The 19,147-nt window shown below is 44.9% G+C and overlaps 1 protein-coding gene across 7 annotated transcripts in view; it reads left to right on the top strand.

Annotated features, from left to right (window-relative positions):
- MLLT10 (MLLT10 histone lysine methyltransferase DOT1L cofactor) overlaps window positions 1–19,147 on the top strand; it is a 247,985-nt gene that overhangs the window by 219,064 nt on the left and 9,774 nt on the right. For 6 of the 7 annotated variants that reach the window (XM_069729543.1, XM_069729546.1, XM_069729540.1 and 3 more), the window contains 3 exons: window positions 9,119–9,221; window positions 14,524–14,599; window positions 18,030–18,184. In XM_069729543.1, the coding sequence (XP_069585644.1) occupies window positions 9,119–9,221; window positions 14,524–14,599; window positions 18,030–18,184 (334 nt within the window). The remainder of the gene's footprint in view (window positions 1–9,118; window positions 9,222–14,523; window positions 14,600–18,029; window positions 18,185–19,147) is intronic. The other variant, XM_069729541.1, reaches the window with a different exon arrangement.

Raw genomic sequence — 19,147 nt, forward strand, 5'->3', positions numbered from 1 at the left:
TCCAGCGCTATACAGCTTGAAAGCCGGTAATTCAATTACCGGCTTTTTCTTTCTTCTTCCTAAAACCCGACATGATTTGAGACATGGTTTACATACAGTAAACCATGTCTTCTCTCCATTTTTTTTGCAGATTCCACACTACTAATGTCAGTAGTGTGTATCTGCAAAATTTGGCCGTTCTAGCTCTTAAAATAAAGGGTTAAATGGCGGAAAAAATTGGCGTGGGCTCCCGCGCAATTTTCTCCGCCAGAGTAGTAAAGCCAGTGACTGAGGGCAGATATTAATAGCCTGGAGAGGGTCCACGGTTATTGGCCCCCCCTGGCTAAAAATATCTGCCCCCAGCCACCCCAGAAAAGGCACATCTGGAAGCCAGGGAGCTTTCTAGGTAATTTCCCACGATCTATGAACAGCCAGCAGAGGGCGCCTCACCGCAAATGAAGCTAAATATAGATCATTGATCTATTTTTAGCCTCATTCCCTGGGGTTTTGCAGCGAGGAGCAGCCTGCATTAGCACAGCTCCTTGCTGCAAAATGTTTTAACCCCTTCAGAAGGATTTACATCGTTGGACGTTACAGATCTGCGGAGGGTAAGTATATTGTTGGTTTATTATGTTTTTTTACTCACAGAACGAGGGTCTTCAGTGACTGGATTGGGCGTTGAATAAAATACTGCAACACCCATTGTTTTTATTTCATTAAAATAATTTTAAATAATGTGTTTGTGTTTTATTTAACCGTTCACTACAATTGGATTAATAATGGATAGGTGTCATAATTGACGCCTCTCCATTATTAATTAGGCTTAATGTCACCTTACAATAGCAAGGTGGCATTAACCCTTCATTACCCCATATCCCACCGCTACACGGGAATGGGAAGAGAGTGGCCAAGTGCCAGAATAGGCGCATCTTCCAGATGTGCCTTTTCTGGGGTGGCTGGGGGCAGATATTTTTAGCCAGGGGGGGGCCAATAACCGTGGACCCTCTCCAGGCTATTAATATCTGCCCTCAGTCACTGGCTTTACTACTCTGGCGGAGAAAATTGCGCGGGAGCCCACGCCAATTTTTTCCGCCATTTAACCCTTTATTTTAAGAGCTAGAACGGCCAAATTTTGCAGATACACACTACTGACATTAGTAGTGTGGAATCTGCAAAAAAAATGGAGAGAAGACATGGTTTACTGTATGTAAACCATGTCTCAAATCATGTCGGGTTTTAGGAAGGAGAAAGAAAAAGCCGGTAATTGAATTACCGGCTTTCAAGCTGTATAGCGCTGGAATAAATATTAATATATATACATATATGTGTCTCACTGACATATATATATATATATATATACCTACTCTATGTGTACACATTTATTCTACCTATTCTACTGTAAGCTGTCAGTGTGATTTTACTGTACACCGCACTGAATTACCGGCTTTTCTCTCTAATATGTGTCTACTGATATATATATATATATATATATATATATATATATATATATATATATATATATATATATATATATATATATATATATATATATACAGTATATATATATTTTCTTTTCTTTTTGGGACACATGGATCACTTCTATAGCGGTATGTTGGTTTTGCTAGCCTGCGAGAAAACCACGCAGTACGGATGCCATACGGATTACATACGGAGGATGCCATGCGCAAAAAACGCTGACACACCCTGCCTACGGAGGAGCTACGGACCACTTTTTTCGGGACTTTTCAGTGTATTACGGCCGTAATATACGGACCGTATTGTTTTACGCTGTGTGTGACGCCGGCCTTATAGATGCGAGTCCTGGCCATCATATCTGCGATCAGATGAAGATGTGTGTCCTGGCGTCTTATTGTTCCAGCATCACAATGCTCCATTTACATGACCTTACACGTACCATTCGATAGCAGCCAGTCACATGCAAATTGACTATCTTTAGGGTCTGTTCACATGGGATGCATATTCCCTGCAACAATATCCTCCTTACATTGTGCAGATATCGCTGCTAGTTCAGTTTTGCATACGCCGCAGGGATGTCATCGACTTCACGCTCTGCATTGTAAAGGTGGAAATCGGCAGTAAATTTTCACTTCACCTTGCACCGTAAACTGAAAATCTGCTGTAAACCTGCCCTGTATGAACAAGCCCTACAGTTCCCACCTATCTTGTCCGTACTCCTGATGTGCAAGCTGTGCCCGATGTATGCACCAGGTACTCTAGAATGGCTGGCTGTGTAAGGAGACCATATAGGTGAAAATATATTTATATATTTAATGCATCTGTCCTGGCATCTTTTTATTTTGCCATGGATTTGAGCCAACTGATCATTTTTGGATCCTTGCCCAGTTCATTTTAATGGTTGGGTGACATTGCGGGGTCCAGGAATTTCTGTGCATTCTGCAGAGCATTCTCCATAAAAGGGGCATCCTCTATTTGAGAGCCAGTGAAAGGCGATTTCAGCTGTGGAATTTTCCAGCTTGTTGGAATCCTCTGCCCTTAATGTGTATCGACAGGATGATTGCACTTTTTTTAATAAATGTTTGCTATGGCCTGTTTTTACGGTGAGCGAAACATGAATCTCCTACTTCACATTTAATCCCTGCGCTGCCATTAGCCCTGCAATGCAAAGGTGTTAGTAATGCGCAACTTAAATATTTATTACTTTTTCCTTCTCCCAGAGATTGGCGTTTGCTCTCATCCTCCTTTTTGTGTGGATTTCAGATTTCATAGTCTCGAATTGCACGTAATAGATGGTTCTTGCGAGCGGTTCAGAGAATCATGATTACACATGGGTAATATGTTTGTTCCACGGTTGTCAGTTATTAATGTAGATGGTACAAGATCTATATATATTTAAACTTTGAGAAAAAATATTATAGTACAGTTTATCCTACATGCTTTGCCATTGCTGCCAACCCCAATTTTTACATTGTCCGCAAGACCACCGTTTCAAAAATAAGATGTCTGTAACTGGACAGTTTGGAAACTTGATGACCTCATGTGATTCTTTAGGCGGGCATGGAGCACTTTGCAGCAAGGTTACATTGCCAAGAATCAGCCCATTGTCAGGTCTTGCCAGCTTCGAGGCAAGTAGTGGTCATATAACTTGCATTACAAGTCTTCGCTGGCCAAAATTTTGGAAATGAAGGTTTTTGATCCTATTAAGAAATTTTGAAGACAGTGAAGCCTCTTGGAGAAGACTGCTCTTCCATCTACACCAGGTCTTCATGTGACGGTTTTGATGTTTTCTTCTGTTTATAGTGGCAGAAGTTTTTTTTATAGACGTGATCAGGCAACATGATGCTTGTCCCGTCCAGTAACGATAGGGTTAAATGGCTAAATTCCGAGGCCGGCAGAGATGAGCAGCGTTCTGCAGTCAGAAGTAGTGACTCGGACAAAAGTGATGGCTGTGCTGAACAGCAGGGGCTTGTTACCATTCCCTTCACTGGCAAGTGTCAGGAAAGCTACCGGGAATTAGTGTATAGCCAGTCAGACAGACATTGGCGGAAGATGGCAAAACAGATGAGTGCGTTTTCCATTGGGTGTTCACGGCACGGTGTGTAGGACGCTGTCGTGGCCCTGATCCGCTAGTGTGTGTACTGGCATCTCTGGCTAAAATCGTAAGCTTGTCACCCTGTTAATAAGGGTCCTTTTGCGCTCCTGACATTTTGAGTAAATACCCCTTTGGCGCTGTGCAGAGATTCCTACCCTTTGCTCGGGTTAAAGCCATATTCTCATGTGTATGTACAATGATAACACCTATGTGCTGTGTTTGTGTATGTTCTCCTTTCATTTGGACTCATTTCTTCCCACGCTTTCAATACCTTCCTATTAATTGTCCTCTGAGTATATAATCCCTAGTGTGAGTGTCTGGGATGGCAGATTAGATTGTGAGCCCAGTGGGCACAGGGACTGATGTATGCAATGCTAACCCAACATGGAATATATCGCACGCCGCAAAATTTGTACGTGTAGTGCTCAACTGCAGATAGAAATCCGTTTGTGTAAAGATCGATGATTGGCGAAACGAGAGTTCGCAAAAAAGATTTGTTCCGGCCAGTGGCCTGTATATAGAGGTCGGCGATCAGCCGGCCCAACGAGCGAAATGAGGCCATTGGCTCATGGGATTATCTGTGCGAGCCTAAAATCATCATTAATGGCAGCATATGTCCCAGTGTTCCCCTGGAATCTAGGAAAGATGTACAAAGACTAAAGGCCCCCCATAAACAATAGATGGCTGCTGGCCGACTCCTCTTACACAGGAACGCTGGCCTCCGCTCCTTGCTCCTGTGTTCTGAGAGCCGTTGCCAGACTCCTCTTATGGCGGCTTATCGCACTGAAATTGGGGCCGGATCCTTCTCCCCTGACATCATACAAAATGTGTATATGTGGAGACCTTATGTTTGTAATAACGATTGTTTGGGGCACATTGCATCAGCTGTGTGTGAAAGGGCTGTAAAGGGAGTGTCATCAGGTTTTTGCTATGGAATCTGAGAGTAGCATGATGTAGGGGCAGAGACTCTAATTCCAGCGACTTGTCTGTTACTGGACTGCTTGGTGCAGATCCCTGTTTTCTCTGTTGTAGAGGTAGCCTTGGTCAGAATGTGGAGCTCTGTATACCCCGCCCACCCCACCCCTGACTGGCCGCATCCTGTGTACACAGCCAGTAAGCTGCCAATCAGTGGTGGGGGCGGGGTTACACAGATTAGCCTGACTACCTAGTCCTGCAGTGATGAGCTCTGTCTGATAAAACACTAATTACCGTATATACTCGAGTATAAGCCGAGATTTTCAGCCCAAATTTTTGGGCTGAAAGTGCCCCCCTCGGCTTATACTCGAGTCACGGTAGCGGTGGGGTCGGCGGGTGAGGGGGTGAGGGCGCTGAGGTATACTTACCTAGTCCCAGCGATCCTCGCGCTGTCCCTGCAGTCCCACGGGCTTCGGCGCTGCAGTTTCTTCCTCTCTTCAGCGGTCACGTGGGACCGCTCATTACAGAAATGAATAAGCGGCTCCACCTCCCATAGGGGCGGAGCCGCTTATTCATTTCTCTAATCAGCGGTGCCGGTGACCGCTGATAGAGAAAGAAGCTGCGGCACCGAAGACAGGAGGGGACAGCGCGAGGATCGCCAGGACTAGGTGAGTATAGCATATTCACCTGTCCTCGTTCCAGCCGCCGGGCGCCGCTCCATCTTCCCGGCCAGCGCCTCCATCTTCCCGGCGTCTGCTCTCTGACTGTTCAGGCAGAGGGCGCGATGACGCATATAGTGTGCGCGGCGCCCTCTGCCTGATCAGTCAGAGCAGAGACGCCGGGAAGATGGAGGCGCCGGAACGAGACGCCGGGAGCTGCAATCAAGGGAGGTAAGTATGTGTTTTTTTTTCTTTATTGCGGCAGCGGCGGCACAAATTTATGTGGAACATCTATGGGGCACAGTGAACGGTGCAGAGCACCGTATATGGCACAGCACAGCTATGGGGCACAGTGAACGGTGCAGAGCACCGTATATGGCACAGCACAGCTATGGGGCACAGTGAACGGTGCAGAGCACCGTATATGGCACAGCACAGCTATGGGGCACAGTGAACGGTGCAGAGCACCGTATATGGCACAGCACAGCTATGGGGTACAGTGAACGGTGCAGAGCACCGTATATGGCACAGCACAGCTATGGGGCACAGTGAACGGTGCAGAGCACCGTATATGGCACAGCACAGCTATGGGGCACAGTGAACGGTGCAGAGCACCGTATATGACACAGCACAGCTATGTATGGGGCACAGTGAACGGTGCAGAGCACCGTATATGGCACAGCACAGCTATGGGGCACAGTGAACGGTGCAGAGCACCGTATATGGCACAGCACAGCTATGGGGCACAGTGAACGGTGCAGAGCACCGTATATGGCACAGCACAGCTATGTATGGGGCACAGTGAACGGTGCAGAGCACCGTATATGGCACAGCTATGGGGCACAGTGAACGGTGCAGAGCACCGTATATGGCACATCTATGGGGCACAATGAACGGTGCAGAGCACCGTATATGGCACAGCTAGGGGGCACAATGAACGGTGCAGAGCACTATATGGTTCACACCTATGGGGAAATATGAACGGTGCAGAGCACTATATGGCACAGCTATGGGGAAATAATGATCTATTTTTATTTTTGAAATTCACCGGTAAATGCTGCATTTCCACCCTAGGCTTATACTCGAGTCAATAAGTTTTCCCAGTTTTTTGTGGCAAAATTAGGGGGGTCGGCTTATACTCGGGTCGGCTTATACTCGAGTATATACGGTATATTGAAATTAAAGCTGCTGAGCAAGTGATACATCTTTGTAATCCGGCTCTCTGCCCCTACATTGGCACGCCGTTCACAGATTAAAGCGTAAAATCCTGCTGACATTCCCTTTAAGCGTTGCCCAATCTACTTGTTTTAGCAACTATCGAAGCTCCTTTATGAGCAGCAGTCTGCCGTGTAAGCCCACCTTAAATCTGGTTAGTGTCCTCTCTGCCATGTGTCTAATTTAATTTTTTTTTTTAATTGATTTATTTTTTATTATTTATAGATTTATTCTGCCAGTGTGCTTGTGTATTTCTCCTTTTGCGGCTTTGGGTGATACTTTGCTGCATTGCTGCCCTGGATTGAACTTTTTTTTTTTTTTAAAGAATGACTTAGTTACAGTAGTGCACAAGTGGTTTCTCTTCTGGAAGCCCGGCCCGTGGTATGACGGACACAGGAATGTTCTTAGAAAGGGAATGGTGTGTGCAGCCAAGGGAGAACGTTTTTTTTTATTGCAGCGGATTATGCAAGACTTTGGCTGCCTGTGTTGGAGGGCTCATTTTCACGTGTTTGGCATCGGTCCCAGTATAGACCTTATTTTTTTTTTTTTATTCCCCCCTTCCTCTCTGAGAGGTGGTTAGCGACATGAATGAATACAAAGTTTTGAAGAGCTGTTCAGTAAGTAGGGCTGGGACCTTGCCAAAAAATCCAGCTCCTTATTTGAGGTCAGGGCACAGCGCCTATTTGTGGAACTGTCTATTGTGTCGAACACATCCTCCTTCTTACACTTTCCTCCTCCCCTCCAGAAAGCCAGGCTCCCGAGCAGGGAAGTAATGACACAGTAGGCAGATATCTGGGCAGTGCCGGCGCTCTGTTATATGCCGTCATGCGAGATTGACCGGTGTATCTGAAGGACTGACCCTCTTCACCTCCACAGCCGGTCTGCGATGCCCGAGGCCGGTCATTGGTGTTGTCTACCTGCTCTTATGTCCTAATAAGATTAAATAATTAATGGGATAACCACATAGTCGCCATGCGCCAAATTCCCATTATTGACTTTAGGGGTGAATGGAATCCTTCACACTGTGTAATCGCTCCAGTTCCCCGGTATCGCAGGCAGGGTTCTGCATCATACCGGCCAATTAACTCCATATAAAGTGTTAGTCGTCCTGCTAAATTCCTACAAGCGGATACAAATTCCCAGATTTCTTGCATTGTGCCCCATAGAGACCGGATGCACGAAGCATTCCGGATACGGTACACGCTGCTGAATGTTTTTCCCTTTTTTTTTTGCGAATTATTCTCGCGCTTTAATATTCCTTGCAGTTTTCAAAAATCGAATAGTTTTCTAAAATCCAGGGCTGTGTAAAGTCGGTAAGCCAAACCTCTGACTCAATTTCCATGACACCGGCTATGACTCTCCAACTCCGACGCCACAGCCCTGCTAAAATCTAGTATCTGTCTTAAGGAAAATGTTCCAAACACTGCTATATAGAAAAGTATGGCCTAAGTGCCGCATGTCCCGATAGTACCATGTACAGTATGTGTCTTACATGTTGTGTCCTCGATCCTAAGCCGAACTATAGTAATCCTCCGCTCGCTGTCTGCAAAATGGAAATATTGTATGTTCCTATAGGGTTTGATGATCTCGTCTGTTTTCGTGTTGTAATAAGTCAGCCAAGACTCTGAGTTACTATATGTAAAATAAGGATGTTTCTCTTCACTGACAGGCAGCAGAGATCTTGGAAACTTGTCATATAAAATATATTGGCAAGGTAAACGAGTGTTCAGCGTGCCGTTATATCTGGGGTATTCCTGTAAGGTTATGTCCACATTTTCAGTATGTGCTGGCAGGGAAAACGTGGCATAAAATAGATGCATATTCAACACATTTTTTGCATTAGTTTTCCCCGTTCATCAGTATGGGTGAAATCTGCAGCAAAAATGCTGAATGAATTGGCATGCTGCGGATTTATGTCTGCTGCAAGACATAACATTTTTGGCTATGGTTCATAGAGTAAACTTGTGGCAAGTTAAGATTGTGAGCTTCTAGGACAAGACATAATGCTTTTACAATGTCGGGGCCTTTTTTTTTTTTTAAATTGATCATGAATACTGGGAGCAGCGTCAGCCTTTTCCTTTATGTGGCAGCTTGAAGATGCAGGAGCACGAGCCATCCCTGAGCCGCTGTCATGTATTCAGAGGAGGGCTCACGGTTGTCATCTATTGGCAATCTGTCACATCGTGTCGTCACCGCACCGGTAAACCTGCATTGATCACACGTGTGATGGATTCTAGTGCAGACCACAATGTCCACGTCTTGCCCCACGTACAAGGATTACAGGGGTTTGGGATTGCTGGCCGACTCTCCCATTCTCGGGCAGAAAGCTACCGACTGACATGTCGGCCGGCGGCTCATCTCAAGGAGAACAATGCAATCTGTGGTCCAAAATCTCAACCAACAGTCTGCCGCCTCCTCTGTACACATCACATATCGACAGGTTCAGCCGACATAAGCCTGATATGTGTGGGGATCTTAACCCTGATTTCCTAGAAGTCTTAAAGACCATCCTGCCTAATTAGCTAGTTCTGCAGTTATACGGGAGCATAGGAAGCCTCAGAAAAAAATCAAAGGCAGATTTACACATTAGGAAAGGTGGGTGATGCCTTATCAATGCCATCATGTGATTTGGTGGTCGTGAATCATCACTACGTGCTATGATCGGGAATCGTTAATATTTCCCGCAGATTTTAATTTTGGGAAATGCTATTAAAAAATAAATCGGTCATCTTCTATTTTTTTGATTTATGGTAACATGTTTCCTAATTTCTCCGTGCAGGTAAATTCTCTTCCTGGATCTCTAGTGAGCGTATCGTCCTCTCAGCTCAGTGGAAGAAGACAGAATCCCACCCCGTCTGTAGGGACGACTGAAGGCCAGACAGGTAATGATCCTAATGTAGATCTACATGCTCCACAGAACTAAGCAATCCCAATTTGGTGCCTCCCATCAGTCCCAGTCTCCGTATATAACTGGCCATACACCAGAGAGTTGTGGGCTGACCGCTCGATCAGCACACACATCTCTCCTCACTTCTAATATACATGAGGGCTCGTCTGGACCAGACACTTCTGGTCGTGGCTCATCACCCTGAAAAGTAAAAGGACATCACTTGTCTTGCATGGAGCTGGAGGCCCACTCTGAACCTAAAAGTCATCAGTGGCCTCCATTTCAGAGGCTGGGCTAGCCCCTGCTGTAATGAGCATGCGTTAGATGTCAATTCAAAACATATTCTCAATCCGAGCTTCTTTCTTACTGTGTAATGTTCTTCTAAGTGCCCAGTGACAGTGCGCTCCCTCACCAGCTCTAATTAGTAGTGACGAGCTGACTAGAGAGCGCACTGTCAGTGAGAGCTGAGATCAGTCTTGCCTTCGAAAGTGACGTTTGCATTCTCAAACAAAGCATCATCAAAGCCGAAATAGTTTAAAAAAAAAAATAAAAAAAAATAAAAAAATTTTTTTTTAAAAAGGTAGGGACTTTAATATTCATTTTGGATCACCTCTTTAAAGGGTTGTTCTCAAGTTTGAAAGTCCAATCCAAAGGATAGAGGATTGGCGTTGAAGTTGATCATGTGCGCCGTCGCTCCATTCATTCTATTAGGAGCACGAATCTCCACCGCTCCCATTAGAATGAATGGAGTGGCGGTAGTATGCATGATCAACCTCCGCGAGGTTAAACATGGTGATCGCAAAGTTATCCCCTATCCTTTGGCTAGGAGGTAACTTTCAAACTTGAGAACCCCCCCCTTTAAGCGCAGCAGAGTGGAATAACGTTAAAATGAATAAAATAAACTTTGAAGCATTTTTTATGATTTTTCAGGCTGCTCCTAAATCCGCCATGTGCACATGGACTAATAGTTCCCCCACTTTCTCTGTGCACTTGTGTTCCCGACGTTTTCTGTGGCACACATGTATTCTATTACTTTTACCTCGTTTGACTTTTGTGTAATTTGCTACAAGTCGTTTCCTTTCTGCCTCGTTCCATATTTTTAATACAGCACATAAAACCGCGCACAAGGACGCAAAATTACTCCCAACTACCTTGCCAAAGACTGTAGACATTATGATCTCCTGGCACCGCCAAAAAATAAATTCTAATAATAGAAACAATGTAAAGTTGATAAAGCTGGGCTGAAAGTTGCTGAGCTGAGCGTTGTCCGTGCACATCTGCACGCTGCCTCGTATTGGGAGCGAGCTTCGGTCTCCGGCAGATCCTTTGTTCCTTTGCTGATGGAGAACTTTATGCATTCAGGGCTTTGTGGACATGTCCTGCTAGTCACCACTGTTTGCTGGAGGGGGGATGGTTTTACCAGCGCACCAAGATTGGATCAGCCATGTCTTTGCCAGCCGAGGGTCAGAGGTCATCCTCCTCAGAATGAGGGGAGGATAACCCTGAGAGGGGCCAGCTAGGGGTGGTGCTTTTGTTACTGGCCACAGGCAAGTTTTCCCTTCTCTCTTAATTTCACTGTTATTGTTTTGGCCGCTTATTGTTATTATATAGGCTCGTCTTGTTTCTTTTCCCAAGGAGATCCTTTTCCAGGGCTGGAGACAATCTGACAATTTTATGTGCAACAAGCAGAATTGTGAGTGACACGGCTGCACACCCAGCGACTGTCACCCTGATCTCCCCTTCTCCGGGAGGTTGTGGTGTGCCGCAGCGTAGAAAGTGTTAAACGGCACAACACATTGGGATTTGCTGTGATAAGCATACAGATTAGCTCCTCACAGCTGTGATTCATTACTTTCACTGGAGAAATTAAAAGTGGCAGAGGGGAGGCGTACAGCAAATGGGAAACACACTCCGCCGCCGCCGACGGAGAACATGGGGGACAGGCCAGAACTGATAGCAGACAGGACATCTATGGGGACGAGGGCCAGGACCGGAAAACGAGTTGGTACCTGATTGTAAAAAAAATCCCTGAACTTTGGGTATAAAAATACCAGCAAGTTTCCCAACTCTCGCCCTCGCTACTAATGAAACCACAAACCTAAATGGCATACAAAAAAAAAAAAAAATGAACTCGATAAAGACCAGATTACTTTCTCCCCATTCCTGACCAGGGACATTCATTTATTTTTTAAACATGCATTTTTAAGAGCTGTATTGACTCCCGATTCCACAGCCCTGCTCAAAATATTCAACTACTGCTTGTGTATAATCATCCGTGGACTGACGGTTTATGGTTTCTTACTAATTGCGGCAAAATAGTTTAAAATCTTATACATTATACACAGGAGATATTCAAAATGTGGTGAAAATGTGTTCGTTAGTACAGAAGCCATTTATTAGGCTGGATTCACACAGACTCAAAGGAGATGTCCTTGATTACAAGTGTGATAACTTGTAATCTGTCTGCAGGACCCGCACTGATCGTCAGAACTGGCAATTTTTATACCAGACGGGGCACTTTTATCTCCATTATAAAATGGAGTGATACAAAAGATGCCTGACTACTGCTCAATTCATGCCATATGGGGCTGCTCAACTTTTCTGGCTCAACCACAGGGAATGAATGGACCAATAGCATGGAGCAGCAGAGAGAATGTTCAACTAACGTGGTGGAGAATAGGCAATAGTTTTCATGTTCCTCTTTCCAAGTAAACCCAACTACTTCTAGATCATTCTTTTTTCTTTTTTTTTCTTCTTCAGAGTTTACGCTTTTAAAACTTTTCACTTTGAATATATTTTGGATAAAATACATATAATGATCACTGGTGGTCAGAAGTAGAGGAGCAGGTCCATAGCTGGTGAACTAGATTATTCTTGGTGGGTGTGTAGCAGAAGAGGTTTATGCTTGGTGGTCGTTTAGAAGAAGAGGTTTATGCTTGGTGGTAGTGTAGAAGGGGCTTATGCTTGGTGGTCATGTAGAAGAAGGGGGTCATGCTTGGTGGTCATGTAGAAGAAGGGGTTCATGCTTGGTGGTCATGTAGAAGAAGGGGTTCATGCTTGGTGGTCATGTAGAAGAAGGGGTTCATGCTTGGTGGTCATGTAGAAGAAGGGGTTTATGCTTGGTGGTCATGTAGAAGAAGGTGTAGAAGAAGGGGTTCATGCTTGGTGGTCATGTAGAAGAAGGGGTTTATGCTTGGTGGTCATGTAGAAGAAGGTGTAGAAGAAGGGGTTCATGCTTGGTGGTCATGTAGAAGAAGGGGCTTATGTTTGGTGGTCATGTAGAAGGGGTTCATGCTTGGTGGTCATGTGGAAGAAAGGGGTTCATGCTTGGTGGTCATGTAGAAGAAGGGGTTCATGCTTGGTGGTCATGTAGAAGAAGGGGCTTATGCTTGGTGGTCATGTAGAAGAAGGGGCTTATGCTTGGTGGTCATGTAGAAGGAGGGGTTCATGCTTAGTGGTCATGTAGAAGAAGGGGTTCATGCTTGGTGGTCATGTAGAAGAAAGGGGTTCATGCTTGGTGGTCATGTAGAAGAAGGGGTTCATGCTTGGTGGTCATGTAGAAGAAGGGGCTTATGCTTGGTGGTCATGTAGAAGGGGTTCATGCTTGGTGGTCACGTAGAAGAAGGGGCTTATGCTTGGTGGTCATGTAGAAGGAGGGGTTCATGCTTAGTGGTCATGTAGAAGAAGGGGTTCATGCTTGGTGGTCATGTAGAAGAAAGGGGTTCATGCTTGGTGGTCATGTAGAAGAAGGGGTTCATGCTTGGTGGTCATGTAGAAGAATGGGCTTATGCTTGGTGGTCATGTAGAAGAAGGGGTTCATGCTTAGTGGTCATGTAGAAGAAGGGGCTTATGCTTGGTGGTCATGTAGAAGAAGGGGTTCATGCTTGGTGGTCATGTAGAAGAAGGGGCTTATGCTTGGTGGTCATGTAGAAGAAGGGGTTCATGCTTAGTGGTCATGTAGAAGAAGGGGTTCATGCTTGGTGGTCACGTAGAAGAAGGGGCTTATGCTTGGTGGTCATGTAGAAGAAGGGGTTCATGCTTGGTGGTCATGTAGAAGAAGGGGTTCATGCTTGGTGGTCATGTAGAAGAAGGGGTTTATGCCAGGTGATCACGTAGAAGGGGTTTATACCTGGTGGTCTAGAGTAGAGGAAGAGGTTTAAACCTTGTGGCCAAGGGTAAAAGAAAGGGTTTATACCTAGTGGACTGAGGTACATTTTAAAAGGAAAACTTATTTACCCTGTATTGCGTTCGATAGGAAGTTTATCATTCACTTTCCTACTCTGATCGTACAGATGAATGTGAAGAACTTGTGTGAAGGTGATCTACCCTTCATCAGACTCCCAATGTAGATTGTTTTGTTTTTTTATTGATTTTCTTGTTCTTTATGTTGATGCTTTAGATATATTTTATGCTTTTTAAGGTGTGTTTCTTCTCTGGGTTCTGTGAAGCCTTTACACAAATACTATAGAATAACGCCTTGGTGACTGTGTGAGCCCTGATGGGGTAACTGCACATTGTTTCTAATGTACTCTGTACAAGCTTTAATTATTAAATATTTTTTGAGACAAGCTCTGCATGTCCTCGTCGTGTATGAATTATTTCTAGTGATTGCGTGCAACAGATATTTCAGCTTTAATAATCCAGTTTTTCCCCTCGTGAAGTATGAAAAATCGCTTGTAGTTTTAATGTGTCCATGTATAGATATGCTATATACATTCTGAGTGAAATCAAAAGATTGGCTCTTGTCCTTGTGTTTTAACTTTTTATTTTTTATTTTTTTTTATACCTGCATGAATGGTATCATTTTATACCCCTAAACAATCAGATGTAACATGATACAATCTTCATATATACAAAATCTCCATTGTGCAGAGTTAAATGGCTTCTGGCAGTGAATGACTGTTTTTGTAATGTTTATGCTGCCCGTACTTAGTTGTTTTTTTTGTTTTTTCCCCCCTTTTTCCAGTTGTTTGTAGCATTTCGGATGTAGCTTATGTTGAGGAAAGCCAGATCGCATGTTCCAGTCGGCCTGCTGTGCCGTGCATAAAAAGCTTTGTGATGTCAAAGCCCCCCGCTCAGTGGGAGCTGGGAATTATTAATTGGCAACACATAGTTTATGTAAAATTAGGTCATTTCACTCGTATTTGAAAATGGGTTGCTTCTATCTGGTTAAAATACCGTAATCAAGGGGAAAAAAAAAGTCCCCAATTTGTCATTAACGGGAGCCGATATTGTACAGGTAGAGCTGGATCTGCACACTGTCAGTAACACATCTGCTTCTCTGACCTGTTTTACAGCAGATCAAGATCTGGCAGACAATGGTCGCAGTCTGGCCGTGAAGGTCGCCTCCCCCAGAGGAAGCCTGTCTCCGCAGTGAGTATTCTTTCCTCGGGAATCACACATCCGAAATGAACAAACCTCTCGTCAGAGGACAGTGATTTTGTTGACATTTGAAGGAATAATAAAGACAGCCTGTGGTCGTGGAGAAATGGCTGCTGGTGTTCTCCGAGGAGCAAGGAATTTGCTTTTGTATGATATTAAAACATGTGCGGAAAGGCTGTCCGGTTTCCTCCAGGGACACTTGTCGGGGCGTCACTTGGCCCTGCCAACATGCAGGCAAGGTTCTTCTAGTTTTCTGCTCATCTTTATTAGAACCTCATTATGCCATCGGTGACACCCCTTATTTGTTATCTTCTGCCATCTCATTGCCTACAGATCTTCCTCCAGGACATCAGTGTGCAACGGTGGACACCGAGCTGGACTAATATTGCCAGTAGTCCCTAACAAACTCTGTACATGAGCCAACCTAGGAGACATCCAAGTCTGATGTCTAACAGCCCGAGTTTTCACTCGTTCCTTTTTATTCTTTATTTAGCTATGAGCGAAGAAGGTTCACTTTTACAGCCTATTTTTCTTTATTCCATTTTTAAATAGGAGGATTTCTTACTAGCTTCTATTCTGTAGACGAGTGTTCCCCAACTCCAGTCCTCAAGAGCCACCGACAGGTCTTGTTTTCAAGATTTCCTTAGTATTGCACAGGTGATAATTGCATCACCTGGACAGGCAAGCATTCAATCACCTGTGCAATACTAAGGAAATCCTGAAAACATGACCTGTTGATGGCTCTTGAGGACCAGAGTTGGGGGGAAAACTGCTGTAGACTAAGATATGGTGGACTGTAAGGTCAGACTACAGCATTTGTTTGTAGTCTGTTACTACGGAAACTCTTTGATCTGCATATGAACTGAAGATGCAAATCAATAGGAGACTTTTATAGAACAGGAAATTTTTTATTTTGAATACCCTGAAACAGTAATAAAAATAAAGTAGATTGCTAAGGTGATGCTACTTTTCAGTCCCGGAGCTGAAATGATGATGTCCGGGACTTTAACATAGTTAGTAGAGGTCATCAATGTCTGGTCAGTGGGGGAAGGTGACCAGCTGTTCCCGTGCTGGCGGAAGTGCTCACCCAGTCATGGCCACTTTACGTAGACGTAGCGGTTCCGTAACTGAGCACTTCCGGCCTCCCCCGGCACCAATAACAGTGGACTGGCGGGCTTCGCACCTCCACCGGTCAGACATTAATGACCTATCCTAAGGATAGGTCATCAGTGGTAAAGCAGGGGACAACCTCTGTAAATGCAGCTCCAGGGTCTTACAGCTGATTGCCCCAATCCCTGCTTCTTCTGATGTTTAATGGCTGTCGGTGTAATACAAAGAAATCTCGTGTGTGCCAGAATGGGGTCCGCTCGTGGAAAGCTGTTCTCCGTTCTCACCGCTATATGATAACCTCATGTTCCATATTCGGGCTTCTGAATATTTGTCTTGTGAACCAACCTCTTTAATTGAAATCACAGGATCCACTTTGTGTAACACTGTAGCATCAGTAGAGGGTCTTCATACCTTTTGGGTTTGGACAGCATTTTCTGTTGGGGTGGGCAGCCATGAAAACCTCTCTCATTATCATTGAGCGTATGTGGCTTTTTAGATGTTTTGGAGTCAAATTGTGCAATTCCAGGACACATCGGAGGTAATGTGCGAAGCTTTTAACAGAGTAATTGGCATCCTTTAACTAACAGAACAGCACTTAAAGCCAATAATTTGTTATTTTGTCATTACGAACTATATTTGAAGAGCGGCAAATCTTCTTCTTGTGAATAACATCCATCTTACAGAGCCAATAAAGGTAATGGAAAGCAGGGCAAGCAGCGTGCTGGCTCAGCATGGGATGACCTCACATATACCCATTGATAGGTCTGCCACATTAGCGCTAACTGAACGTGCTATCACTTGTAGGACATTAGTCGCTGGACAGTTCCGATCTGGATGTATGTTGCTGGGAGATGATGCATAATGGTTAGAAAAAACATGGAACTTCTGTGTGTTAGTGCACTGCTATGAGTGATTACTTCACATCCACTAACCTCTATTTTTCCAGATTTTCTCTCTACATGTTGGCATTGTGTTCTCATCTGGGGAGGGGAGCTATTGCAACTAATCTGCAAAACTCTTCTCGTGCTGCACCAGTTCTGTAGGATGATCTACCCTGAACACTCAGATGAAAGCAGTGCTCAAAACTGCATAGATTGGTTGATTAGAGGGGTCCGACTACTGGGAACACTTACTAACGGCAGAATATTGGAAGCAACACAAACTACCCTAAAAAATGAGGGGTTCTTGAGGGGGGAGTCCTTATTGAAATTGTTCTGATGATTAAAGGTGTAAATGGATTTATTAAGATTTATTTTATAATTAATTGACTATTTTCAGACATCTTGTAGAAGAGGCTTTGTACGTCCGGCATGCGTTTCTTCCCCCGTCTCATGAGTAATTAATCAAATAAATAGGGAGATTGGGGCAGATATTCCCGAGCTTTGGAAATAAGTGAGCTCCATTCAGCAACTTGAGCTTGTTCCCTGTGGTTCTCCATTCTCTCGCCTTGGAAGTGCTCGTCCATCATGGTCCCAGCAATTCATTTGAGGGCCCCAGATTCCTGGTAGCAGACCTGCAATCATAAGTCAGATTGACTAGCGGTCCCAGCGAGAATACTTTGCATTTGTTTTCCGATATGGGATTCTCTCCTGTGACGGAGCCCGGCTGACAGCTGAAAGACTGATCACAGCCTTTTAATCCTGTGTACATTTTTTAGGGAAATTGTATCTCGCTACCGCGGCCCATTAGGAGGAGCCGCGTGAGAGTCACCTGTTCTCTGCGCTTGTGTGTTTGCAATGGAAAACTCGTATTTTGCCTAAGTAACTTTGTCAATATTAGAGCAATTACCAGTCCTACGTGTTGGAGAACTTTGTCCTGCATTCCTTGGTGCAATTAGCAGCTACATGGCTGTGAGGGGCCTGGTAGGGGCGGAAATGTAACCCTACATTAAAAAGTAACAAACCGGAGTAGTGGACGCTAGATATCCAAATCATAAGGGAGACTTCAAACAATATCTGTCTCCCAGCAGGCACCTATTGCCTACTACATACTTTTGTGCAAGTTTATACTTGCCTTTTTTTTTTTGTTCCAGTGGGATTTTTGTCCCAAGTATTTTATCATGTGTTTTTATGTGACGCTACATTTTTAACTGTTCGATTATTGTTAATTCTAAATTTTATATGATCATTCAATAATTGTCATTTAATTAGGGTAATTTAGGAAGTCACCGGTATAACAGAGACAATAATGTGACTGCTGTTCCCAGGTCACTCCCCCCCCCCGATCACTGCTGCAGTCTGTATAGGATATTTGTATCTGATTTTTTTTTTTTTTTTGTATAATTTCTGACCTGAATGTTTCTTTGTGGCAGGTCCCCTCTGAACAGTCTCTCCATCCGCTACGAGCCGTCTGGGAATGTCAGCCAGGACAGCGCCCCCCTGCCGGTGACCAGTATAGAGCAGCTTCTGGAGAGACAGTGGAGTGACGGACAGCAATTCCTGCAGGAACAAGGGGCGACTAGTGACAGTAAGTAGTGCCCGGCTTACCGCCTCCTGTGCCGCCTCCATGCATACACCTTTAGCATTGCTATAGACATATCTGATATGACCGACCGGCCAGCAACAATCAATGGAAATTAGAGATGAGTTACTCTGGTTCGGCATTCAGTCCTGTCCTCCATAGCAGCCGGTCTGCACTTCCTCGCTGAAGAATCCTCCTCCTGGCATCTTTAGCTCCTCTGGCTCTCGCTAGACCCCGCAATGCCATGATGTGCATCACACCTGGACACGAGGATGTCTAGGCTCACATGGTAAGCGCCAGAGGTGCCCGGGATGCCGGGTGAAGAAGTGCGGACAGGACGGTAAGACGGGGCAGCACTAATAGAATTCATGGTCTCTAATGCAAATACATTCTGGTTTATGGGTTGGGAAATGTTGAAGTGCAGAAGATCCATTCTTCAATTCAGTACGCTGATGACATACGGGCGTTAGTGTATCACAAGAACAAATACGGCGACATTTACAATTCTTTTCAGGCATTGGCAGCATTTTATGCTATAATATTATCCATTATTGTTTCACGAGGCATAGGATAGGAGTATATTGTGTGATCGCAGGAATCTCACCACTGAGAGCCCCATAGTCACACTCACTACCACTAAAACTGTGGTTATACATACACCGCGGCATTCAATTCAATGTCTGTATGGCTGACGGAAGCAACTGCTCCATCGCGGCTGAACAGAGAGAATTCTGAGGCTCTCGGTCTCTCCCCGCTCTCGGTCTCTCCCCGCTCTCGGTCTCCTCCCCGCTCTCGGTCTCCTCCCCGCTCTCGGTCTCCTCCCCGCTCTCGGTCTCCTCCCCGCTCTCGGTCTCCTCCCCGCTCTCGGTCTCCTCCCCGCTCTCGGTCTCTCCCCGCTCTTGGTCTCTCCCCGCTCTCGGTCTCTCCCCGCTCTCGGTCACTGTTTGTTCTTTATGTTCTCACTATATC

The sequence above is a fragment of the Ranitomeya imitator genome, chromosome 6, assembly GCF_032444005.1.
Source record: "Ranitomeya imitator isolate aRanImi1 chromosome 6, aRanImi1.pri, whole genome shotgun sequence".
In the NCBI taxonomy this organism is placed as follows: domain Eukaryota; kingdom Metazoa; phylum Chordata; class Amphibia; order Anura; family Dendrobatidae; genus Ranitomeya; species Ranitomeya imitator.